This window comes from Amblyomma mixtum, chromosome 3, assembly GCF_055824585.1.
Source record: "Amblyomma mixtum isolate Tamu chromosome 3, ASM5582458v1, whole genome shotgun sequence".
NCBI classification, from domain to species: Eukaryota; Metazoa; Arthropoda; class Arachnida; order Ixodida; family Ixodidae; genus Amblyomma; species Amblyomma mixtum.
Window position 1 is genome coordinate 22,637,572 of NC_143014.1, and position 26,828 is coordinate 22,664,399.

Consider the following 26,828-nt stretch of genomic DNA (forward strand, 5'->3'; position numbering starts at 1 on the left):
GAACACAAGCCGGGCAGGGCGAACACCAACGCGGACGCATTAAAGGGACCGCGAAACACACTCAGTGCATTGTTTTGGCTGTTGGTTGCATAGAATGAGTTATAGGGACGCTATTAGCATTGGTCATACCGCGTATATTCTGGTTTTTACTATTTTAATTAGCTCGCAAAAACAAATTCATGGCGCTGATGGTGTCACCACACAGTGGCGGTTTTCAGCAGTGGATGAGACATCACCGGGCGGAAGCATCATTATTGGTCAAACAGTAAATACACTGCAAACTGTTAATAAATTAATGTTTTGCCGTGTTTTGGGGTTTTGTATTAGATCAACAAAACCAACACGCTTGCCTTACGTAAAAGCACTTCGAAAAAAAGCAAAACAAAAAAAAAACACCAGAGGCTCTGGCTATTGTTCTGCATCGAAGAACTTTGCGCCTCTGTGTACATATCTATGAAATGTATCTGAGAACGGCTTGGCGGAACCGACCTGATCGAGCCATTGCATTCTACAAGCGTTCGTTTCCGTCCCAAGGAAGGACACAAAGAAAAAATGACATTCGTTTCACATTTGCCAGTGTGCATCCGCAGCTTGAAGAGGATCACGGGGCGCGGCCGCCAGATGGCGCCACGTTCCCGTCATCTACCGAGATAATGAAGTTGAAATTACATGGGAAGGGAAAAAAAGTACCACAACTGTGGGGGTGCACAAAGGATTAAGGCAAGGTTGTCCTCTATCACCGCTGCTGTACATGCTCTACGTGATAAATATGGAAAGAAGGCTAGAAGAAAGTAATCTAGATTATAATCTGTCGTACAGATTAGGCGGGAATGTAGTTGAGCAGCGACTCCCAGGTTTAATGTATGCAGACGATATTGTACTGTTAGCAGATAGCCAGGAAGATTTGCAAACTCTGGTTAATTGCTGTGGAGACGAAGGAGACGCTCTAGGATTCAGTTTTAGTGCAACTAAATCAGGTGTGATGATTTTTAACGATCCAACTGATCAGGTGCTTACAATACAAGGCCACGAAATACCCAAAGTGGCCGAATACAAATACCTCGGGATATGGCTAAACGAAGGGCAGACATACACGGAAAAGCATGAACAGGCTCTTAGGGCAAAAGGACGAAGAGACGCCGGGATAATGAAACATAGGGCACTATGGGGGTACAACAAATATGAAGTACTAAGAGATATTTGGAAAGGAATAATGGTGCCGGGACTTACTTTCGGCAATGCGGTTCTGTGCTTTAAGGCAGTTCAGTCGAGAGTAGATGTAAATCAGAGAGCAGTTGGAAGATTAGCACTAGGTGCCCATGGCAAAACCACAAACGAGGCAGTACAAGGGGATATGGGCTAGGGCATCGTTCAAAGCACGGGAAGCTAAGAGTAAGATACTATATGAAGAACGCCTGAGGAAATTGGACGATAACAGGTGGGCAGCTAAGGTATTTAAATATTTATACAAAAAGAGCGTTGACTCACAGTGGTGGAAAAGAACTAGAAAACTAACCAGTAAGTATGCCGGTCATGAGGACGGAGAAAGAAAGAGCATTAAACGACAGGTTAAAAACGCGGAAGTTAAAAATTGGATGAATTCAATGGAAAAGAAACATAGTGTAGAACTATATCGATACTGGAAAAGGCAGATCAGGAAAGAATTTTTCTATAACTCAGAGGCAGTGCCCTACTTTTTGAAGCTAGGAACGCGCAGCTACAAAAAGAAATTTAACGAAGAAGATGACATGTGCAGTGTGTGGTAGATCTGTGGAAACAATTGAACACCTCATACTAAAATGTGATGGTATCCATCCGGATGTCGATGCAGGCTCAGTCACTCTTCCTGAGGCCCTAGGGTTTAAAGATAACAATGGTCATGTAAATAGATCTGCAGTGGAAGTTAGCAAAAAGCGATTGGAGGATTGGTGGCTGAAAAGCAGAGATGTGGCATAAGGTTAGAATTGTAGGAAACCGTAGGTAACGATGATGGCGAATCTTAATGAGAATTTCCAACACAGTAAACAAAAAAAATAGTTAAGAAAGAAAAGTTGAGCATGGTGGCAATTGCCACCACCCCGTTTCAAAGGGGGCGCTCCTATCCATCCATCCATCCATCCATCCATCCATCCATCCATCCATCCATCCATCCATCCATCCATCCATCCATCCATCCAGCGTGCATTGGCAGGGCACGGTACGCGGGTGCGGTAGCGGCACGCGCTATGCTAAAAAGTATCCGCGCTCGAGCTTGTATAAGTCAGGGAAGGCCATTGATCAATGTTCCCTTCTGCGCAATCGACGTGATGATGAATCATCGCTTTGCCAGCTGGGCGCCCACATGGTTGTAACCATGGAAACGACGCTGCCAGCCTTGGCAAGAATGAGCTACAGCGAACAGGCAACCATGATGTGCAAACTTCCGCGACGTGCTCAGATAGGCTGTTTTGATTGGCCCTGTCCCAACGTCGTCACTGGGACAGCGAAATGGGAAGCCCCGCCAAAATAGAGTTGAGGGCAGCATTTTGTTTGCTTGTATTTTGAATTAACTCCCGTTCCTATGCATCGATTCCTGTAATTCTTTGAGTCAGCATCTGTGTGACACAAAGAATCCACCTGAAATATAGCAGACATCCCTTCAAGCAGTGTTTCACTGCCCTTTTAAGTTGGGCCAATTTGGGGCACATCGTGAATGAGCTTTTTCCAGCTAGAGATACAGACGATCTCCGCACTGAGTAGCGAAAGGACAAAGCGCTAGAGAAAATATTTCATGCCATTTTGGGGGGATCGTCTGAGACCGCGACAACTGTTACTTTGTTGACGAGGGGACACTAAGGAAGCGCACCCGGCCCACGCTATCAGGAAGGCAGGCTGGCCAGGTATGGGAAAGAGTGGTGGTGCCAAGGTCAATGGTGACGCACGTCTTGAGAGCTTTTCACGATGCCCCGTACGTGGGCCATCTTGGAATAATGAAGACGCAACGGAGGTTGGAGCGCTACTATTATTGGCAGGGCATGCATTCCGACATTAAAAAGTACTGCGCTAACTTCCATTCTTGCCTAGAAAGAAAAACTCCGAAAAACCGCAGGCTGGCCCCTCTTCAGGAATTCGAGCAAGTCTCGATGCCTTTTGAGAGGGTTGGCATGGATATCCTAGGACCACCTCCAACGACGACGACAGGAAACAAATACGTGCTGGTGTGCGTTGACCATTTATTCACAGAAACCTAAAAAACAAAAGAAAAGCGAAAGCGAAGCCGTCGCGCAATTGGCTAAAGGGAACTTCATGAGTTGGCTGATTCATCCTTTTGTCAGAGGTGAGAAAAAAAGGGTGGAAGGCAGGATGTTTAATTCGATTTAATAGGAAAGTCAGCTGCACAAGACAATAAATCGAAGTTTCTAAGAATGCTCAGAGAGTGTAGATTGGGTTTTTGTGGTAAAAAGACTATTTCAGATTCCTCTTTAGTGCACGTTTGAGCGCATGTGATATTCAGCGCCATTATAGTCGATTGATGTAGTACACATGTTGCTCGTATTCTTCTCTTAACTTTTACTTGTCAGACACAATGAGTTACACTCATACTTGATTTAATACCAACGTTACTAGGCTGACAATGGCATACCTTTATCTAGTTTGACCAGGCAACTTTTTTGGTTACATTGAAATGCTGGCATGATGTAAATCCTCAAACGTTTTCGCAGTTCTTCGAGGCAAATTTGATCACTGCTACGATGTGACTGATGCACAGCAGCTTTTCAAAACCAATTAACATAATGAGAAGAAAATACTCAAACAACTCGATCATGTGGATCGCTGGCATAAAATGGACCGCTAAAACTTCTTTCTGCTTGGCAGCAGTCTTCAAGCCAGCTCATGTGTCAGTACCTGTCGGATCCCAAACATAACTGACGGGAATATACAATCTCTGGGTGGCTGCATTGAGCTGTATCGATGGGAGTGACCTGCTTAATTTGCTTTGACATAGTACCTAACGCCATCATCCCTGCGTCTAAGACACTGCACGGCAATGAACCTGAAGTACCGAAGACCAAAGGAGGATGTCATGATCCTGCATGACGTGCTCAATACAAACAATTATTGTCTTCATTGCAGCATAGGATGATAGCGTGTTCACATTTATTTCGTAAGAGGCAGACGAGTAAATAGGAGAGCACTGAAACAGCATTGAAACATGAACATTGCTGGCTTGCAGAGGACGCACATGGGCGTCCACACTAAGGAGTGTTCGCCGCTGTGCCGCAAGGTGGAGTCTCCAGGCCAATAGTGATAGCAATGCTTCCATGAAACCAGACAACCACATGTGGTTCAGATAGTTCAGGCACATCCGCTCGGTTGAGCAAATGGGAGAAGTTTCCCATTTACGAGGCATCTAAACCGCACAATCAACACAAAGCTGGCACAGCAGGACTCCATACTCATGAAATCGTAGTGGTCTTACCTGGCAATCTTTTGTGCAGCTCTCTTGAAACAGAAAAGGCACGTGAAAGCCATTTGTTGCACTTTTGTTCGTAAACTACTCATCTTTCCATACACTGCGGCATCGTTCCTCATGTTGCATTCCTGTTCTTTCGCTTTCTCATTTATGCGCCCACATAACTGACCCTCACATTACAATTGTGGTCGCATAATATTTGGGTAAATACAGTAACACTGCACCCAGACAGCCCGCTGGCACAAACACAAGCCATGCCGGCTTCATTAGTAGGGACATTAGTGCAATACTGCAAGTGAAATTTCCTTCCCTCCAATCTAATATTTCGGAAATGGTATGCAAGCGTGTCAGCGGGCAATGACCCAGTGACAGTGAGCCTTGCAATGGCAGGAAAACACAGTGCTACACAGAAATAGACACTTTATTCTTTTTTTAAGCTATAAAACAGCCATGACTTATGCTATACACTGCAGACGAGCTGTGTATAGCAACTCATATATATTTAGCAGTGAAATATGAATAGACATATTGATGTGCTGAGGATCTGCTACTAAACTAAAGCAGGCTCCCGTTAAGATAAACTTGGCAAAGGTGTATATTAAAACTAATGAGCAACATAAGAACACTTGGTTGACAAAAGTCTGAAAAAAGGTGTATAATAAAACTAACAAGCAGTATAAGAACACCCGACTGATAAAAGTATGAAAACAGATGCTTAAAATAAAAAACTCTGGATGTGCTTTGCAGGCGATCATGAGCCACAATGACTCCATAAAAAAGCCACCGAAGCATCACTGTGCCACTCTCAATGACAGAGAGCAAAAACTGCAGCACCTCTACGCCTGCACGAGGCAACTGTTTCCACTGGATGAAGCGGTGCATAGGTATAGAGATACACCTGCCTGTGGAGTTAGCTATACACCTGCCTGTGGAGTTAGCTACGGCTGTGCTGCTGAAGGAGCAAGATAAGAAGAATTAAAAAAGACAACAATCCTGGAAACCCTACTCTGGAGGAAAAGCAAAAAGCTAAAAAATGCCGCCTTGCCGCAAATAAAAGGAAATGGTAAAATCAACACACTAAAAATAGACCCACCCTCTTTCCCCATGGCACTGCGAGAGATCATGTCATGCCACTCATTCCCCTCACACTTGATTGCTTTTGGTCATGCATAAGTGCTCTTTCTGCATTAGCCTTTTTCCTACAGACTTTTCATTTTTTTTTTCTCAATAACATATTTGGACACAATTAGCACGCTTATGCATCACCTGTGGGGGCACTTCTGATAAGGAGTTATTCTTATGGCTCCTTCAAATTAATCTTAAAGGGAGCCTACTGTATGGTAAAAGGGTACAATGGTTGTATATGCTTGTATAGTAGCATGATGACACAAATATGCTTATGTGAGCGCACTGACAGCAGTTTACATAAAGGTACGAGCCCTGTTGCACACGAAAGTCTAATGGATGTGCAGTGCAACAAAAACATTACACTATATATAGAAGGAAGATTCCAAATGACCAAATGGTGACGTCGAAACACAGGAGCACTGTACAAGTAAAGGTGGGCCTCTATGACCCTTGTGGGACATGTCCCCACACAATGAACATGCAAATAATTTAGTCCACGGATAAAAACAAAAAGAAAAATGGCTCAGCCATGCGTCGTGTCATCTTCAACAAAGTCCCGAGCCTCTTCTTTTGTCACAGCTTCAATGTGGCTCACCTGAAAAACATAATCCAGTCATTCATTCAGCACTTCAAGCCAAAGCAAAACATATTTCAAAGATGAATTAAAAGATAGAACTAAGTTTTGATGGTTCAAAAGTGTGTTTGACTGACTTCATTTTGATGTATGGCATACAGCTATTTTTCCCATGATAGGGAGGGGTGCTAATCAGCAAGCCTAAGAGACTTGCACCGGTACCAAAGATGGCATCTCACTGTTCCACTTCCTTCATCAGTCCCCGTGCCATTTGGCCACTCAACACTAACCAGCAGGCAGCACATCTGTATCTGGATGGCTGAAGGTTCACTGCATCAAATGTGGCGCCACAACATGCCATGGCCAGTTAAAAGGTGCACAAATAGATGGGTGTCCACCATCAGAATGAAAACCAGCAAATTCTGCTGGTTGGTCACCAAAATGATACTTTGTTGCAAATGCACTGGTGATGAGAAGTGAATCTACTGTCCCTAAATTTCAATCAAGCAAACACAAACTGCACTTCTACAAAAAAAAAAGGGGGGGGGGGGGGGGGGGGTATTTATACAGTTACAAAAAAGCTTACCTTGTTGCGAAATTTGACACCATAAAATTTGTCCGCTTTCTCCAGCAGCTCTGGACGAAACGTAGTTGTGATGAACTGCGCTCCACTGCACAGCTCATGAATCATGTCTGCAAAGAGAGAAAAAACTATTACTAACAAGGGTGCTGCAGCATCATTCCATCACTAAAAATCTACGGCTCTCAAACCAGCAACTGCCCAGCTGAGTCTCATGGGCACTTTCAAATTAATGCACACACCAGTGAGCAGCTTCAGCATTGAAAATGCGCAGAATTGCACGTGAAAGCATGCAACATCTGTGTTCACGCATAGAGTCTATATAATGGTTAAACTGCACGGTGCTTGATACTGGGCCAGTTAAAGCAAGAGCAGCATGTACCGTCATCAATGTACTGTCTCACTTAAGCACAAATAGCACCACTATCCTGACAACTGACAAAAATAATGTGTCTTGACAGTCAAATAATAAAGAAAGCTACAGCCATTGGTGCTAAACGAAACCATAAATTAAAGCACTACTGCAATTACTATTAACAGTGAAGATAGACTATAGATTCATCTTTAATTCCGCAGCAAAATGCACTAGAACCCTACAGTTGCGTTTTCACAGGACCGCAGAAAAGAAAGTACCAGCAGGAAAAGAAGTAGCCGGGAAGTGTGCATGAAAAAATATACATCGCTGTCTAGTGTACATCACTGTCTGCCATTTCTTTCCTGACTTCTAGCAAGGGCAGCATGCTTCTCTAGAATTTGCAAGGCTTTGTGGCTCTCGCAGTTGCTCGCATGCACAGAATGTCTTAAGGGCCCTGCGATGGCTCTCCATCTGCCTGAGCTGCTGTTGGTAGAAGGGAGGCAGCAGCGAAGTCAGGGCAAGCATGCATGCTTCTGCACTGCTTTCGCAGCAGCCGCTTTAATCCTATGCCACCATTGCAAGTTGGAACCCAGAAGAAATCTTTGAGTTGCAGGCAACAAGGAAAACACGGGATGAGAAAAACATGCCCCAGAGCCAACCAGCACGACTGCATCATGTACAGCATTGCCTGCATGGCAATTGCCGCGGCATAATTTTATTTTCACACTTTCAGTCATTTGCGCTCGCGTCTGGGTGACGACAAAACTGCACCAGCAGGCAAAAAAAAAAAAAAATGTGCCACCCATAAGTGTGCTTGATGTTGGCGTGGCTGCAACTCGCCAGAAGCCACTGAACACGGTGGCCGCCAAGCACCGATAGGGTCTCAAGACCTGCTTTGGCCGGTACGCTGTCACCGTTCCTTGCACGCTAAAGGTAGGTTATCAAAATGCGGGAATGGGGTAAAGCACTATCAAGCATTGGCATTAGCAATGTAGCATGCGCATATGCTGCCACGAGTGCGACTAACAGCCTAGTCTGTACTGCATGCATTTCTGTGGAAGCATGGACAGGACTGGCTCATGACACCACAGCAGCTGGGAAAATGCAAAGGGTTCGTAGCAGCTTTAAAAGAAAAAATTCAAAGGTTTTTCCCTGCGGCATAGATAAAGCATGAGGTCTTTATTCTTTGTACAAAGAGTAAGGAACATTGTGAGTCCTGAACGCCCAATGGTATCGCCGAAATCATAATATTTAATATTTTAATCTTCTCCAGAAATGCTTGTTTCGAGCCGATGGTGTCACAACGCAGCGACCATTTTCGGCAGCGGAAATGAGGTGGCATCCAGATTGGGCACTGCCTTTCTGATTGGTTGGGCATCCAGTTTGCATTATGTTCCTTTCTAATCGCGAAATGGATCCAAAAAATTATGTCTCCAATTACTGAAAGCTTTTTGTATGACATAAAAACTGGAAAGAAGCAGCGAAAGTGAATGAAAACTAACAAAATTAACGCTAGGGGCGACACTTTTCATTCCATTTCAAACATTCGTGGGGGCCACCACTGTTCAAAAAACGTTGGTTCAAACCACACCAAGGAGGCAGCGAAAAAAAAAAAAAAAAGCCAGTCGACACACCTTGCCCAAAAATGTGAAGAGAAAGGCCGGACAGGAGATGGGAGGCGGGTCTGGGCATCGTTTATAGATCCTTTTCAGCTCCGCATCTCCTCGCCTCGCCAACAGGGAGCATGCGGCCCGCCGCCGCGCCCGCCACCGCGGCGCTGCTGTCGAAGTTTGCGCCATGGAAGTGCGTCGTCTGCTACAGACGCGTACCATTCCGCCGTCCTCCTGCACGGCGTTTAGCCGAAGACATTGCTCACGCTTCGTGGCAACATTATCTGCGCTTCGGTTTAAAAAGTTGAACTACGTGTGCGTAGAAGCGACCAGTGCTTTAGAAAAAGATGGACATCAGTGATTACGTTTCCTCTTGGGCACAATAGTCGCTTTCGTGCGTCTGTAGAATGAGGCGTTTGCATCGCATTTTGCTTGAACGGTGACCTTACCACTCTGTATCAATCCCATTGGTCGCGAGTAATTTGTACTCTTGCTTTCCAAATGCGAAATTGAGCAAGATAAGATTTAACAATAATTGAAGTTGCAAAGCCTGAACGTTTGCCCCGAGTTTATTAAAGATTACAAGAACCCTCCAGACTAGTCTTGAGAGGACTAGACAACTAGACTAGACGAAAGAATAGACGAGTCGAGATTACACAACCATATGATTAATGTTCTGGCTTGCCTGCCATATGCAGTTTTATGCTACCAGTTGGGCAAATTTGTTTAGGCCGTAGCCACATGGAAGACCTTTCAGTAACTAGCTGCACAAGACGGTTGGCACTTGGCAGGGGCGAAATCTTCATGTCAGACAGAGTTCTGTAACACTTTGGGCTTGTCAGCCTCGGAAGCAGACAGATCATAAGCCAGACTGTAGTGTATCAGTGCCCACGTGGCGACTTAGCTGCTTGTTGCATGACGGCTGCCTGTATAACCATCTTTTGTGCTTGTGTCACTTCACCTAGACTTGTCGAAAACGCTTTCTTCAGTTTTTCACTGAGTTGGCTAATTTCTTTCTTCTTTTACTCCCGAGCTGCAGCGGCACGAATGAGCCTCTTCCTCAAAACAGGTGCTGCAAGGCACACCTTTTTCTTGGGTTTCAGTCCACTTCTTTCGAGGTCCTTCGTCATTTTCGCACACCTTATACAGACTCCCTTTTCTGCCTTACTCAGAGCTCTGCACTGCTTGTGGTATACAGTTCCTCCCCTGCTAGAGGTGCAACCATGACAGGCTTGCATAGTTTGTACAGCCTGCACAATTGCCTCTACGTCTTCTAACGAAGTGATTGCCAAATCCATGGGCAGCGTCGGCACCAGTTTTCCGCGGGCAGATACAACACAACTCACGTCTTCGCGAACTACGACACTCTTGAGTACTGAATATACATCTGCCTCCAATCCTGCCTTGTAAAAAACAATCTGTGATCGGTGCCCATTTTCATCTTCAAGAGCTGCCGATCTCCACTGACGAGGTAACCTCAAAGAAGCGCTCTTCTCCACCAGCTTATTAACATGCAAGCAGCTGACTTGCACGGGCTCTGGTTGCTCTCGCTGAATATCTTCTGCAGCGTCGCTCTGCGTTGCCATTGCGTTTCTTGAGACGGTTGCTCTCTTTTTCGGCGATTTTCGCCGCTAACGATTTGAGAAGTACAGCGGGAGATTAGGAAATATGGTAGGAATTGCATCACTTCTTAGAGAGCATGCACCGCGCTCGATTTCAATCACTTCTCCTACCCCCACCCCCACCCTTAACCACTCCCCCACCCCAACCTCCATGAAGCACCTTAGCTCTGCCGCAAGGTATCGGCCCACTAAATGCAGAAATAAAGAGGTTTAAAAAAAAAATCACTTCTCCGTTGATTACATGCTTATACGACTTCACAATATCCCCTTCTTGGAAGTGGGCGTCGCACACTTTCCATGTTTTCCCCAAAGCCTTGTCTGCACGGGATATCGCTCTCGACCATTTTGCAAGGAGAATTTTTCGGCAGAGAACAGAAGTGCCTCTTCTCAGTGTTGCGCCGATACCCGCTGGTACATCCCGGCACGAAACACGTTGCCATTTGGTTGCCAGCCCTAGCACATTTTAAAGAAGATAAATGACGCACACCGCCTACCCTCTGACAGCGAAAAAATCCAAAACCTGGCGTTCGAGAACATTCGGCAGCCCACGCTACTTGCAGGTTGGGTCCGCACCGTGAGCATCCGCACCCTACCACACACCGAAGACTGCTGAAGCATAGTGCACAAACACTCATCTCATAACGACAGGATCATTTGATAACAAGAAAACGCGACGCAAATGCTCACGACTACCGGAGCGTCAGCAACGTTGCCGCACCGCAGCGTGGTAGCTAGCATCGAGCGTGGCACAAACTTCGACTGCAGCGCCATTTCAGTGGCTGGGCGCAAATCGCGGCCACTTCGGGAGGAGCAGTTTCGAAACTAAAAAAGCTTTATAAACGGTGGGTCTGGGGGGGGGGGGGGGGGTACAGCCAACAGTTTTCCAGTCGGACCAAAAAAGAAACATCGGGGACCTTCCTTTGTTGCTAGTCACCCCTGCCCTGTCTACGGCACTGCCCCGCGTACACGAGGGGAAGACGTCGTCAAAATGCCCGGCTGTCTACAGCCCCAACAAAGGAACAATTGCATGCACGCTTCGGCTGCATGTGCGCTAGGCGCGGTTCTGATTGGTAGCGCCCAATCTCAGTACTGGGTGAGTGAAATGGGGGAAAGAAACGCGTTTTCGTCTGATCTTTCAATTTTGAATTTTCAAAGTGGAGTAACTTTCATATGCATGATCAGATTTCAATCATTCTTTTTGCACTGGTCTCTGGAACGCATGATGAATCTATTTAAAGAATTAATCGGTACTGCGGAAATCATCGTGGTGCCCCTTTAAGGCCGTCATCGCGGTGCCCCTTTAAGGCCGTGACATAATTTCAAAGACTTCAAGCGACTTCAGTTTGAGTTTAGTATCTCGAACAGGAGGGAAACAATGCCATCAACAACAAGATCGCTCAGTTTCATTGAAAGAATACATAAATTGAAACACAACAGTAATTCACACACTGAAGTTTTCGGTTTCCTTGCGCCACACTGCCTGGAGTCACGTGACCACCGCCAGCGCTGCGGCGAGGCCGGTTGCTTCAGCGCTAACGTGGCCTTAGATTCCGAGGCATTCTAGGGAGTACTAGGCAGCCAAATTTTGACTGAAAGAAATACTAACACAAAATGCCAAGGGGTTGAAGGCACTTATGGTATAAGGCCACTTCTCGAGAAAAAAATTTTAATAGCTGATAAAAATAGGAACTTTGTTGCCTGTCTTAAGAGGGACGTTGTTTTATCTTAAGTAGTTAAAACATACAAAAAAATTATTTTTATTTTTAAAATGCAATAAATACAGATCTGACGCCAGCAGTCATAACTTTAATTTAGTTCACCGCAAGTGATATTGCTTTTACTGTTACACACCTAAAGGCAGGAGCTGTGCAATGAACCGAAAACAATGGTTTTCGTATAGGCAACTTTTGAGAAAAAATCCAGCAATAAGAAAACAATTGCATGATTTTAATTATTGCGGTTCATTGCACAGCTAAATATACGAGACGGAAGCGTACAAAGTTTCAATAAAGTATCTTGTACATGAATAAATTTAGGATTGCTCACGCAAGAAGGAATGGCAGAAAAGTCTGTTTCGAGAAAAATGAGAAAGAAGGTCAGGAATCACTACAAATGCCATAAACCAATGTCCAAGATGGTTTAATCCACCATATAGGCTCCCAAAGCGTCACCGAGTGGCGCTGCTGCGCCTGGTGTGCAGCGCCATCTATGAAAGAAAAGTGAAAACTGGGATGTTGATCGCTGCTCGCGCTGCTTTTACCACGCTTCCTTGCATGTGTGCTTTCTTGCACGAGCACGCGCCCGCACTTCAGTCATTCAGTCTGACGCACAGTTCGGGAATCCAAACTTAATGAAAGGGAAGAAGCTGATTAGTCGTGTATACAGTAGAACCCCGCTGATACGTTTTTCACGGGACCGTAAAAAAAAAACGTAAGAGCCGGGAAACGTAAGAGCCGGGAAGTAGGTCAAATTGAAAAATGACAGTGGTGGGCAACTGAACACATTTATTGCCATGTTAGCGCTTGAAGAAGTCGTGCAGCGTTGCCTGTCGCATTTTCTCTCGTCCGGTGAGCACAACTCGCTTCTCCAAAACTTGCAGTGCCGTGTGGCTCTCGCGATCGTCGCGAACGTACCTTCTGACAAGGTCCAATGCCGCCACAACCGATGTAAACGTTGGTTCCGGCTGCGGCTCATCCTCATCCTCCTCCTCTTTGTCGCCACTGTTGTGCGCGTCTGCACACTCAGCCACAATCTGGTCGATCGTCATAATCTCTGAGGTGGCAACGGCATCGTCCACAGACACGTAATCGCTGTATGCGATCCCGTTCGCGCCAACCGTTTCCATGGCCGTGTCGATTTCGCTGTCCTCGGTGGTTCCAGGCTCTGCTGCGCAGTCTACGTCGCCGAAACACTTTGCGAAGCAGTTTTTAACCGTTGCGGCGGTGACAGCACTCCATGCCGTGGCCAAATAGTGCATGGCATCCAGGACCGTAATGCCGGTCGGCTGCTGCCCGCGGTCCACAGAGGCCAGGGATCGCTTCACTATGCACTTTCTGTAGAAATGCTTAACGTTTTTTATGATGCCAGCATCCAAGGGTTGAAGGTGGCTGGTTGTGTTGGCCGGAAGGTACACCACCTTGACATTCCGCAGCGACGTAGTGTCTTTGGGATGCGCGGAGCAGTTATCTAAAAAAAGGATGACTTTCCTGTCCTGAGAGCCCATCTTCGAGTCCATGTACGAGAGGAACTCGTCAAAAATTGCGCATGTCATCCAGGCCTTAGTGTTGTTCTTGTAGTGGCAGGGCAGGTACCGCACATTTTTCAGGCAACGTGGGTTTCGAAATTTGCCGATGACCCACGGCTTCATCATCTCGGAGCCATCCGAGTTGCAGCACAATAACACGGTGAGACGGTCCTTGCTGCATTTTCCGCCGTGGCAAGCCTCGCCTTTCAAGCTAAGCGTCTTCGATGGTTGAACTCTGAAAAAGAGGCCCGCTTCATCGGCATTAAAAATGTCCCGAGGTTCGTAACCGTTGATAATGCGCGCCACGGACTCTTTCCAGCTGTCTACGGTAGCCGCGTCCACGCTTGCGGCCTCCCCGTTCACGGTTCAGTAGCAAATACCATGTCTTCGCTTAAATCGGTCGATCCAACCATTTGACGCACTGAAATCGCCAATCCCGAGCTTGTCGGCTATCTCAAGTGCTTTCTCGCGCAAAATGGTGCCGTCAAAATTAACACCTGCAGCTCTGGCTTGCTTAAACCATTTGTATACAGCCTCATCAAGCTGCATGTGCTCCGCACCACGAGCTTGCTTGCTTTTGATGTCGAAGGTCCGGGCGTTTGATTCAATCTCGTTTCTTTTCGAAACAATAGAGTTCAGGGTGGATGGCGTGAGTCCCAGTTCGTGGGCGATGCACACTCGCTTCCGCGTCGGGTTCGCGTCCACAGTGCGGAGAATATTCAGTTTATCCTCCAAGGAGAGTGCTTTGCGCTTTCTTGATGCCATCACGCTGTATATAAAGTTCCCACACACGCGCTGCGCGTAGACTAGAGAGGACAGGCGCGTGTGCGCACGACCACGGAACGATGCAACGACACGTCGAAGCAGAGGAAGCGAGGACAGGCGTCGGAGCGAGGCAGCCGCTAACGAACAGCCAGGAGGGCGATTGAGCGCGCTGGACGCGTATGCGCACGACCACGGAACGATGCAACGACGCAGAGGAAGTCACGAAGTCAGCCGCTCAAGCACCAACCGCGCATGGAAGAACGAAAAACGGCAGAAGGATAGGTAAAAGCAAAAAAAAAAAAGCGCAACGACTGCTGTTGATGACGATAACGCAGCCTGTTTGAGCGTCACGGGCGCCCTCTGTAGACACGCCAGCGACACCACGCCAAGCCAGGCCAAGCCAGGCCAAGTCAATCCGCCTGAAAAGTAAACATGGCCGTCGCTGCTTGTAACGCGGGCCGGCTTGGGGTGCCAGTTCACAACGTATCATGCGGGAACGTGTCCGGAGTTGCGACGTAACATCGGGGTTTCTAATGCATGGAACTCTATGGGAGTCATGCCGGGACTCGACCACAAGAACGCAGCAGCCAGGAAAACGCAGCACCCGGGAACGCAACAGCGGGGTTCTACTGTACTGTGTGGAGCAGACGATCGACGACAAAGAGGCCCATTTGAATGTAAAATGCGTTGCTCAAGTACGTGATGATGTTGTACTGTACGACGTGTAACTAGAGGTAAGTCCACAGTATAATTAATGCTCGAAATAAGCGAAGAACTATCAGCTCTGTGAAATAAAGCGAGGCACTCCTTGATCGTAGTTGTCGGTTGTTGCATGCAATGCACAGGGTGATCCATTCACTTGCGAGTCGAAAGGACGTGCGACCAGGCGACAGCTCGATAACACCATTGTTCACACTTGCAAGCGCGACCAGAGGGTCGCCTTCTCGTCAGATTTTCGTTCGAAGCGAAAGCTCTTGGGAATGATGTTGTTCGCGTGCTTTATAAAGTTTCGTCTGCTTTGACCACGTCTCCTGCACCTGCGCTCGGTGCTATTCGCAATGCACTACGACGACCAGGAGGATGTCACGACGGTTTTGATGTGCACCGCAGCCGTACAAGCGTCATGATGAAAGCGGCGCGCTTCTCAGGGCCGGCCTGTACAACGTTTATAGATACTTTTTTAGTTCCATAACTCCTCCCCTGAAAGCGGGCGCCGCTTGTACCCGGGCGGTGAGAGAGCGCTGCAGTCGAGGCTTGCGCGTCGCCGACGCGCGCGCGACTCCTGTCCTGCAGTTACTACTTAGCCCGTGCTCGTGTTTTTCGTTGCCTTTTTTTGTCCATTTGTGTTCCTGTGCGCTCTGCGAACACGTGGTCCCCATCGTACACTCAGAACAACAGACGCTGCTGGCTGTGAAGCAGCTTTCGATCGAAGCGCGTCGATGCCAACTTGCTTCGTGCCCGGCTGTACCTGTCAACGCGGCCCCTGCTGTTGCCACATTTGCGAAGTCCCACCTAGAAATTCCTTAAGCATTGTCTGATCCCGTGCAAGGGATTGATTTCGCACAGATTGTGGAAAAGAGCTCGTCGATACAGCTTCCGAGAAACTGGAGAATGGCGGCCCTTGAGGAGGAGGCGGGAAAATACAAAGAGGTTGTCCTTTACGACGCCGGGATGAAGGAAGGCGTTTACACCATTCTGAAAAGTGTCGCATTTCGTGAGGACCTGACCTATGCTGTCCAAGCAAATGGAAGGCTGTTGGACAAGTGGGATACTCACATTCAGGTTTTTTCTGTGAAAGATGAAGAGGCAATTTTGCAGATCGTGCACACAAAGCAATTTTGCCGCAGTTGCTCTGACTTCGATGTCTCCAGCTGCAGTAGCGTGGCCCAAAATGCTAGAAGTACGCTCTATCACAAAGACTGCGCTGCTTTGACAAGTGCAGACAAAGAAATATGTGCTATGTGCACCAGCTTGGCAAAATGTTTGAAGCGGAGGGCATCATCGACACGACCGAAGTAAAAGGTGCCTGTGGCAGTAAGTGTGCTGAGAAAGCGGCTGATCCGTGCCACTGCATCACGAGGACGAAAAGATGTACCATTCCAAAAAGATGTTTGCCTGTGTAAGCGCAGTAGAGGGCACTATAAAACAGGCTAGAAAGGACGAGTTGTTCGGCGACCTGTTTTGGAACGTGCGGGGTTCTCTTGTAAAAAAAAAAGGCACGAATGGTGTTGGTTGACCACAGCATGCTGAGGTGTTCACAGCTCAATTAATTTACTTTTATTTAGTGATGCGCATGCACTCCTTAGCGCGAGCAAAGTGCTTGGAAAATAGCAACGTCGTTAGAGCTCAAAGAGAGCGAAAGAAGGCGAAGCTTGTCTGACAAATTAGTTGACAGCAAATTTGTCAACAACGATGTTTAGTTGGTTTGCGAATAACATTTTTCTATTTAAATGCCAAGGGCCTTGAGTTACTCTTGCGTTTCGCCGACACCGGTACCGAACTCGCGGCTTTCGGGAAAGTAGCCGTAGCCACTGAGACAGCGGCGGGTTTTATTTGCGCCAGTATTGCTGTAATAAAACGTAAAAGTAACTTTGCGCTAAATGCGTAACACAACAGCCTGTCGCGAAAAACTGGTTCGGCGCATAATCCGAATCTATCGAAGTACCAAGGTTCATCTCACGAGAAGCAGAATCGAAGCATGCATTTCGTCATTGCCCGTACAAAACGGCCGCTCGTGACACTGCTCAGAATACCGCTCTTAAGTTCGAAAACGCGCTAAGCACACGTATGTTATGAAATACCTCCGGGCAAGAGCCGCAAACAAACAACAGCAGTCGCGCAGCAATGATTCGAATGCGAGTGCTCGTGCAAAACGCTGCACGCTAGCAGACGACTCTCGCTCTCCGCGCTCAACCCGCGATTGCAGCGCTGCGGTGGCGGGGACGGCGACAGGCCGCCTGCTCCCTACGGGCGCTGCGAGGAGTTATGGAACTAAAAAAGTATCTATAAACGTTGGGCCTGTATGCCCGCCGCTGGCGTCAGCAAAATGCGCTGATATTGTTTGTTTTCGTTCATACCAAGCACTAGAGTAGTGGAATGTCAAAAATGAATCATATTTTAGGATTGTTGGCCAATACAGAGTTGCTGGTAGGAATGATAACTGCGATACAGTCGAACCCGGATATATCGAACCCGCATACAGTAGAATCTCGATAAACGGAAATCGGTTAAACGGAACTACCGCTTAAACGGAACAAACCCCTCGCGATTGGTTGGTTTTGTATTAAGCCAATGTAAAAAAAATCTCGTTAATCGGAACTCAAATTTTGCGACCACCGCGTTAACGGAACCGAAAAACTCGAAACCGCAACTAGTTGGACAAGCGCAGTGCCATCGCGGTACTCATCAATGCTCCCCTCCTCCTCCTCCCCGCGTCACCTCTCCGGTTTCAGTCTCCGGCGGTTTCCGGTTTGCTCGTACACTGCCCTCCGCATCGCTCGCTCGCGTTCACGGCGGTTGTGTTCAGTTAGGCCTAAGCCCTAGAGCTTTTGTTCGGTCCGATGGCAGCGCAAAAACGACCGCACAATGCACTTGCGTTGGAAAGGAAGATGGAGATCATCAACGACTTCGAGAGCGGTCGCTTCACGAAAACGGCGCTAGCGACGAAGTACGCCGTCCCCAAAAGCAGCCTAACAAGAATTCTTCAGGACAAGGACAAGCTGCGGGAGGCGTTCGAGACATCACGCTTTGGTCCTCAAAGAAAACGACTGCGAGCGGCTGACCACGAAGACTTGGAGAAATGACTGGTGCTTTGGCTGCGCAGAGCCCGCAGTGAAAACATCCCAATCAGCGGGCCACTAATTCGTGCAAAAGCGGAAGAATTTGTTCTTCACCTCGGCATCGAGGGTTTCTCGTGCAGCGAGGGGTGGCTGACCCGGTTTAAAGAGCGCAATGGACTGGTGTTTCGTGCTGTTTCAGGGGAAGCTGCCGCTGCTGACGCGACGGCATGCGGAGACTGGCGAGAAAGACGGCTGCCCGAGATTCTGGAGGAATACGATCCAGAGAACATCTACAATGTAGATGAGACTGCACTCTTTTACAAGTTGCTCCCCTCAAAATCGCTATCATTTAGAGGAGAGAAATGCACCGGAGGGAAACTGAGCAAGGACAGGCTGACCGTCCTTATCGGTGCCAACATGACGGGCAGCGATAAGTTGAAGCCGCTAGTGATCGGCAAATCGAAGCATCCTCGTTGCTTCAAAAACGTCGCAACCTTGCCCGTTTCATACCAGGCCAATGGCAAGGCGTGGATGACGCAAGCCATTTTTAGTGAGTGGATTTATCGCGAGGATGCGCGCTTCTCTCGCAACAAGCGGAAAGTTTTGTTCCTGGTGGATAACTGCCCTGGACACGGAACTGTGCCAGGTTTGAAGTCCATACAGCTGGAATTCCTGCCAGCGAACACCACAGCACTGCTGCAGCCTATGGATCAGGGTGTGATTCAAGCGCTCAAGTCGCGCTTCCACAAAAATCTTCTTAGGAGGATGCTCTTATGCATGGACCAGGGGAAAGAGTTGTACAAGGTAGATGTACTGCGTGCCGTTTACCTCCTGGATGATGCTTGGCGGCAGGTTAGTGCAACCACCATTGCCAGCTGCTTGAGGCATGCGGGGTTTGCCGCAACCACAGAAAAACCCAGCACACAGAGTGAGCCTGATGATGTTCACGACGCAGCCGAGGAAGATTTGCTACTAGAGAATTGTGCTGCGATGGGCATTCAACTTGATGAATATGTCCAGATCGACAGCGATGTGGCAACGTGCCCAGAAAATACCGTGCACAGCATTATAGCTGATGTCTGCCCCCCTGATGAAAGTGAAGACGAGGAGGAAGAGCTTGAAAACGAGACCGCTGACTCTGATCCTGTGGTGACACCTGCGCAGGTGGAATCGGCAGTCCAAATGCTGAAGAGTTTCTTCCAACGAGAAGAAGGTTCGGAAGTGTTTCTGCACAGCCTGTCAAGTATGGGTGATGCCATTAACAAAAAACGGCTGCGAGAGCTCAAACAAGCAAATATAAAATCCTTTTTCACTAGCCAATAAGTGGTAATTCTCACTCTTTTGACATTTTTTTTTTTAAATTTCAGTACTAGTACTACTGGAAAAAAAATTCACTGCTTATTTTTCTCTAATAAAGTTTGTTCTCATAGTGTACCGTTCTCCTTATTACCTAGATTTCGCAAATTGAGATCCGCTGAGACTGCCAACTGCGCGCGCGCGCGCCAGCCGCGTAGGGATCACGCGGAAGCGGATTGCGCAATGCTGAACCTATTCTCTCTCTAAACGAAACTCCTGATAAACGGAACATATTTTCCCGGTCCCTTGAGGTTCCGTTTAACGAGAGTCCACTGTATTTCGAATTATTGGCTATATCGAACACACAGATTACCCCCTTGAAAATACTATGTAAAAGTAAAGGACAGTTGCGTTGTATATCGAATTCCATTTTCGCCGGACATTGGATATATCGAACGCCGTGCCGCGCCCCTGTAAGGTGCGCTTTCCCCAAAGACATTCCTTTCCGGTCCTCAGCCGCCTCAGCGGAGAACATTTCCGCAGTCAGTCAGCAGGCGCAGGGCCTTCCCCCCCCCCCCCCTTCTTCCCCCCCCCCCCCCCCCCCCCCCCCCCCCGTTTTTGCGCCCCACCGGCGTGAGCTTTCCCGCTCCTCCTGTACCGCCGGCGTGTGCTTAGCCAAGGTCATTGGAGCTCAGCGAAGAGAGAGCGCGGCACGCACGGAGACGCGCGGCGACGTTTCCAAGCAGCGCCTCCTGGGGAAAGGAAGAGAGAGAAAACGGTCGCTCGTGGGTCTGGAGAGAAGAAAGAGCTCAGAAAAAAAGAAAAAAAAAAGCGAAGCCCAGAGCGCCGATCTTTGTCCCTGCTCTTTCTTTTTCCCTCTGTCGTTTCTTCGCAGCCGTGTTGACTGCAGTCAGCCCCTCGCATGCATAGGCTTCGCTCGGACCGCTCCATCTGCGCCTCGCGTGTTTTTCTTGTGTGTGCCTGTGTTTCAACGCGCGACGTGAAGCATGCCACAGTAGCCAGCTGTTTTGACAAGGCAGGCCTTGCAGTGGCCGAAGATGAATGTCCGGAAGATTTAGATGACGATGAGTGAGTGCTTGAACGACGCGTTTCGCTACTTGTCCAATTTTCCCGGCGCAGTTTCGTCCGAAGCGACGGTTGAGGACTTTATTAACGCTGACGGCGAAGTTCAGGCGGTAGCCGACCTCGCTGATGAGGACATTGTGGTCAGAATAGCTGGCGTTCAAGATGCCGATTTCAGCGACGACGAGGGCAACTGTGTTGTCGAAGAAACGCGTCCGTGCACAGCCACTGAACTGGCGTCAGCGTTCAGCCTAATTCGGCGCTCTCGCACCTGGACAGTCTCGAGAAGATCGAGGCCAGTGTTTTGAACTTCGTTTCCCAGTGGAAAAAGCAGCTCAAAATTAGCTATTTTTTTTCCACGAAATAAAGCGCTTTCCCATTGCACGCCCATACTATATGATTCGCGGCTGTTCCAAACGGTAAGCCACAATTTGTTGTTATCGCGAGTGCAGTTTTAGCCTATATCTGTATATCGAATTTTCGCTATATCGAACTATTTTCCGATCCCCTTCGAATTCGATATATCCGGGTTCGACTGTAGAAGCAAATTTCTTCCCATAACCGCTTTGCTGATGCCCACTGCAGCTGGCCTGTTGTCTGCTAGCTTCGCTGCTGAAGGCGTTGCAGAAATCAATCATGTCTTTATTTCATTATGAGACGAGGTTCACAGTAAAACAGTGACGCGAGTAGCACGTTTACTACAGCACTGGCCAGTTCCGAAGCGCCCTCAGCTGCGGCACTGATACGAAACGGTTCGGCTTAGCGACGACTACAGCAGCCAGGGAGCAGTGTAGTTCATCGCCCGGCGCGTCCGTGCGCGGCGTCTCGCTGATTGCTTCAGAGGCTTGCGACTCGCAGTCGGAAGGCTGGAAAATTGAGCAGCAAGCGACTTGCCTGCGCGTCGTCTGCCACTTCTTTCGTGCACGGTAAGAGACTCACTCGTAAGCTGAAGAGCGCAGCCGCATACTTGCGTGTTCACGGTAAGAGTGGATCACCCTGTACATACGCTTTGGTTTTACATTACGGCCTTATTAAAATAAATTTTGTACATCCGGGGAAGGAAGTATGGGCAGCGGAGAATCAAAAATGTTTCTACATGGCCAAGCACACTAGTCGAGTGGAAAACTTGGCAAAAGTATTGGACATATGTGCGCTGGGACATAACCCGCTCGCTGAGTCGTGAGGCTGATGAACATTAAACCCTGTGAACCCAGGCGTACTGTTCCTTTAATTTATTTCAGTTCTTAAGCCATGTTTGTACTTAATTTCTGCGAGAATATTAGCTTTACAGAATATTGTAAGGCCTGTGGCCCAAATGTGGTGCTCCGTGTGAGTTGTGCCGAACCAAAGGCGCGAAACAAGCATTACAGCCTCACCGCACTTCAATACTTCGTACTACCTCATTTTTGCTTCGGCGGGACCGTGTCTGTCATCGCGAAGACTGCACCTCGCGCAACTCTCCCGTCGCACGTGAACACAAAGCTAGCAGAGCGTCTGCTCCGGCTGCGCTAGCGTCGCGCTCCCAAACTTGAGCTTGGGTTCCCTATTAGTAACTCAGCTCCTCTTTTAAGTTTTGCTTTATTTTATTTTTCTTGTGTAGCAGCTCACTTTCTTTTTTGCATTTCTGCGGCATCAGTACACCGAAAGGAAGATTTTCAGATATACTGTTGGTCACCTGTCAGGAAAGCTTTGTGTGTGTGTGGACCAGGTTTGCTACCAATGTGCTTCAGAACTTCTAGCGTACATCTGTTACTATTCTTGAAATAACATGTGCAATCACACAAACCAAACTTCAGTGTCAGTATCCTGACATCAACATCCAGTGTGCTCAGTCAAAAATCAAGAGTCTCCGAGGTGAATCGGCAGAGTTGGCAGGCATGAGTTACCGTATTTACTTGCATAACAGGCGCATACTAGGCGTCTGCTAGCAATCATGTAAATACAGTATTGATCACAGTGCCAAGTTCGGGGTGCACCTATTATGCACGGAAATAAAAAAAAAAAGATTTTTCGCGACCGAACTGGGGGTGCGCCTATTATGCGAGTAAATACGGTAAGTGGTTTGTGACCAGGGGTAGGAGGGCTGGAAAATCGGGCAACTTGCAACCGTCCCAGCAACTTTCACTTTGCGACATGAACGGTTGTGCAACCTCCGTGATTGGCAAGTGTGCGAGTCGCGGAGGTTGCGTGACAATTTTGGTCGGAAAGCAGCACTCACGGGGCAGTTGCACATCGGCTAATTTTCCAGCCTTACGACCATGCTCACAGGCGGTCACACGCCTGTCCCAACTTGTCAGCAAGCTGGGACACATGGAACGCCGCCCACTTCATCTTCAGATTTGGAGGAAAAGAGGAGGCCTTCCGCTATGTTCAGGATTCAGGGCATTGCCTTCCGGGAAAGAAGGTGAAAGGTAATCACAGAATATTTTAGAGCAATTGTATAGAGTAATCTCGCCACCCAATTGTTTCCCAAAAAGCAGTGTACTGCATTTTCTGTTCACTTTCGTTAGTTTGAACTTTGGTTAATGCGAACTGCGTTGGCACCTTCGTGATGTTCAATCTATTGAGCTCTTACTGTACTTATTTTTTTTTTTACATGAAATATATCCCACACTTGGCATTTGGTACCTGATACTTGAAGAAACACCTATAGACCGTCTACAAATAGCATTTTGCACAGGGCACAAGAAGTGATGCTGGTACAACAGAATCCCTTTAAACTCCTTCAGACATTTAAAAATTTTTGCTTTATCAGTACTTTTACTACATGAACTGCTAATATGACGGTATTGCTGCAAACTTTTTGCAGTTTGGTAATAAATCTGAAAGGCAACTAGTGCAAGGGGACCTTCCTGTAGTAAAGAAGCCGTGCACTTGCCTGCAACTGCCTTGCGGTGCTGAGAGTCCAGTGCCTGGTCAATCTCGTCGAAGAGGTAGAAGGGAGCCGGGTCACACTTCTGGATGGCGAAGATGAGTGCCAATGCTACTAGCGACTTCTGGCCCCCTGAGAGCTGCTGCATCTCCTTCATCTCGCTAGACTTCCCCACAAAGGACACCTGCATGTAGCCACATTTTGCAGTCACTATGCAGCCCTTCAGAGCAAAAGCAGGGACACTTAATGCAATGCAGATGAACTACACTGGAGTTGAAGGGGCACCAAGTAACTGAACTCCACCCAATGTGACTCTACTGCCCCCTTGGTCCAAGGTGTTCTCTACGGCACATGAACAAAATGGCACAGCCGAAGAATGCATACCCCATGCCTTCTCAAAATTTTTCGTTTAGCTTCCCTGCAAAACTCAACGTGTAAATCAAGCTCACTTTGTGGCCAATGCAGCTGCTTTCCAAGGATAGCAAAATGCAAAAATGCCCATGCAATGGTACACACGACAGGTAAGGAGTCCACAGACAGGGGTTGAGAGCCTTCTGTAACGGTCCTGTTTCTGATTATTGAAAACAACACATTATTTGAGCAGGAAACCAAAGCATACTGATTACAAAATAGCGCTTATCAAAAAGTCAATACAGTCAAACCCCATTAAACAAATACGGCGACAGCGAAATTTCCGCCACAACAAAGTATTTCCCGTTCCCCGGCAAACCATACAAAGCAATGCAATTCTTCCCCCGACCCCTAATGAACACTTTTCAGAGCGAGGTTCTGCTTCTACGAAATTTTTCCAAGTAAGCGGTTGATTTTCTTCTTTTTATTTTAGCGTCCACTCATACCTGTATCTCGTTAGGTTTCATCAAAAACAGCTGCTGAAGACAGTTTGCACATTGAATAGTGCAGGTGACAGTCCCTGCAGAATCAGAATTGATGTGCAGCCATGCGCACATAAAAATATGATGCGACACATGACTGCTTGCGACGATTTTGCTGATGGCTCGCACTCCGCACTTGCAAACCACGGTCATTGGTGCAAGGCGGCTTTCGGCTTTTTTGCTTGCTTCACTGACAGACAAAGGCATAATGGAAATCAGTTCTGCAGCGTTCATTTCAGTGCGAAGCAATCTTGTCGACAGAAACCGGCGAAAACGTTAAACGTTTTATGATAAGCGGTGGCTAGCTCGAAACCGCTTTTTTCCGAGGCTTCACTGCGAAGCACGTTAGGCGTCAGTCCTAGGGACATTAAGCAAGCAGTGCAAACGATCCGCTAACACCCGGCAAGCCGGTGGGCAGCACATCGTTGCAAGAAGCCTCACGCTGGCTAGGGTGCACTCATTTCACTTTTGTGCTGCAGACGAACATCACGGCAACGTTTTATTTATTTTTTTCCCCATCCAAACACCTGTCGGTGGTTCTAGGCGGAGTCTCAACAGAACAAGAGTCCATCGCTATGCTTGTATGGCACATAGCAAAACGTCTAAAGGATCGGAGCAACCACATTTCTGGCAAGTTGTCTAAAGGATCTATTTCGAGGTGTATGGTGTATATGACCACTACTCAATGTGCAGTGACGCAGGCGCACTTAGTCCAAGCTGAAATGCCTCCAGGCAGCACAGTCTAAGTACGGATTCTTGCAGGACGAAAGCAAGGACGCTTTTAAAATGCGTCAGGAAAAAAAATTAGTTTTGATAGCAATGTAGTGCGTGCATTTATTAAAGGTGCAGTGAAGAGGAATCCGAACTCGTCTTTTTGCCGCGGGAACTCAATCTACACGTTCCGAGCATTCTTAGAAACTTCGATTTATTGACCTGTGTGGCCGATTTCCCTAATTAAATCGGATTAACGTCCGGTCCAATGTGTCCAATGTGTCAAGGTTCTGGCCTGATATCATGACAACAAAGCTTCCACTTCAACAAAATTTTTCGCCGGCCCCGTGTCGACTATAGTGCCTCTTGAGCAAGCTCAAACAACTACTGTAGATCCCAGTACAGAGCCTGCAGGCATACAGTGCACAAGTAGTGGGCCTGACTCCCACTGCTGGCCGGCTACCCACTGGTTACTTCAAATAGGCACAAGCTTATGCCTCAGCCTGGTGCTCAGCTTTCCAGGGTGGATGACTTGGGAGAGGAGCCTGAGCCTTCAACTACCATCACTGTGGGCTTGAACAAGCTTTGTTTAAAACTTGACTTGAACTTTTGCACTTGTGCAGCAAGACATACATGTCTTGCTCGCATTCTTTGCCTCAATCTATTGAAAAGCTGGAACAGCTGATGAGCTGCGCTCAAATTTCGCACTAGGAAGTAACGTAATCGTCGGCAGTGTTTTTAGGCCCACCGTTCTGCTCTGCCAGTCTAACTCATTGATCATGCTTTGCAGTTCCTGTCCTGAGTGACTTAGCAAGGCAATGTCATCAGCGAATTGAAGATTACTTAGATATTCTCCATTAACTGTTATCCTAACTGTTCCCAATAGACCGATTTCACAAAGCCTACTGTGCATGCGCGCGTTCACCGAAAGTAGACAGCCGCCATTTTGGTTGTAGTCCTTCTTGGCGTTGTCTGCACGACAGCCCACATTACTTTGAGCCTTGATTGGCATTACAACCGGGCACAGTAACTTTATGCTGTTTCGTTTATTGTGTTGAGCTCCATAAAGGAAACAGAGGCGCCACGACGGAGTTTCGAGGGGCGCAATGCTAATCGCAGTAGGAGCAGCGGTGGTCAGTGGCCGCATGAAGTGGAGTGACCGCGGTAGCAACGCTGTGCTCGTTACTCGAACCTTGTTTTGGAAAATGCCGCAGGTGACGATGCAAATGCACTTGGCCGCCACTTTCGTTAATTTTGTCAGCAGAACATTTCAACGCACAGCGTTGCACACAGTTTAAGTTCTTCAGACAGTGTTGACATTTCTTGCCACCTCATTTTGCTGTTTCAGTATTGGCTGTATTCATCTAGGCATTCGCTACAGAGGTGTCACACAGCTTTTGTTGTATATTTTTTCATCATAGCCCTTCTTCAAAACTGGCCATGCACATAAATGTCACGACGCGCTCGGCGGGTCACCAGCAGGAAAGGTGAGCGGTTCAATCAAGCTATGCCGTTTTTCTAATTGGAGTTGCGACAAATGCTTGTGTTCAGTGCAAAATGAGAAAAGGAGAAGCCAATCGGGGAGGTTTTGAGTACACCAAATGAGGGTTTAGTAGTTTTTTTTTTTTTCGCTACCAATAGTTTTATTTCTATTATTGCTACTCTGATTACTTTCTGATTTAGGTTAATATAATCTTCTGCCAGAGCGCCTTCCGTACGACTCACTCTCGCTATTTTCTCAGTACGAGTCTGAACACGTTGACTGGTGGGTAAACACTAGATGACTTTTTTTTTTTTCTTCAAAAACCAACAAGCAAAATGTGGGTGATATCCCGGCATAAATAGCACGTGGCTGAAATTGCA

The 26,828-nt window shown here is 47.6% G+C and overlaps 1 protein-coding gene across 1 annotated transcript in view; it reads right to left on the reverse strand.

The window, feature by feature from the left end:
• Positions 1-4,856: 4,856 nt before the first annotated feature.
• Positions 4,857-26,828, reverse strand: part of SMC3 (structural maintenance of chromosomes 3) — a 118,549-nt gene continuing 96,577 nt past the window's right edge. The window contains exons 29-31 of the mRNA XM_089578350.1: positions 23,368-23,545; positions 6,742-6,848; positions 4,857-6,176 (exon numbers count right to left, since the gene is read on the reverse strand). Coding sequence (XP_089434476.1) covers positions 6,105-6,176; positions 6,742-6,848; positions 23,368-23,545 — 357 coding nt within the window. The 3' untranslated portion in view covers positions 4,857-6,104. The remainder of the gene's footprint in view (positions 6,177-6,741; positions 6,849-23,367; positions 23,546-26,828) is intronic.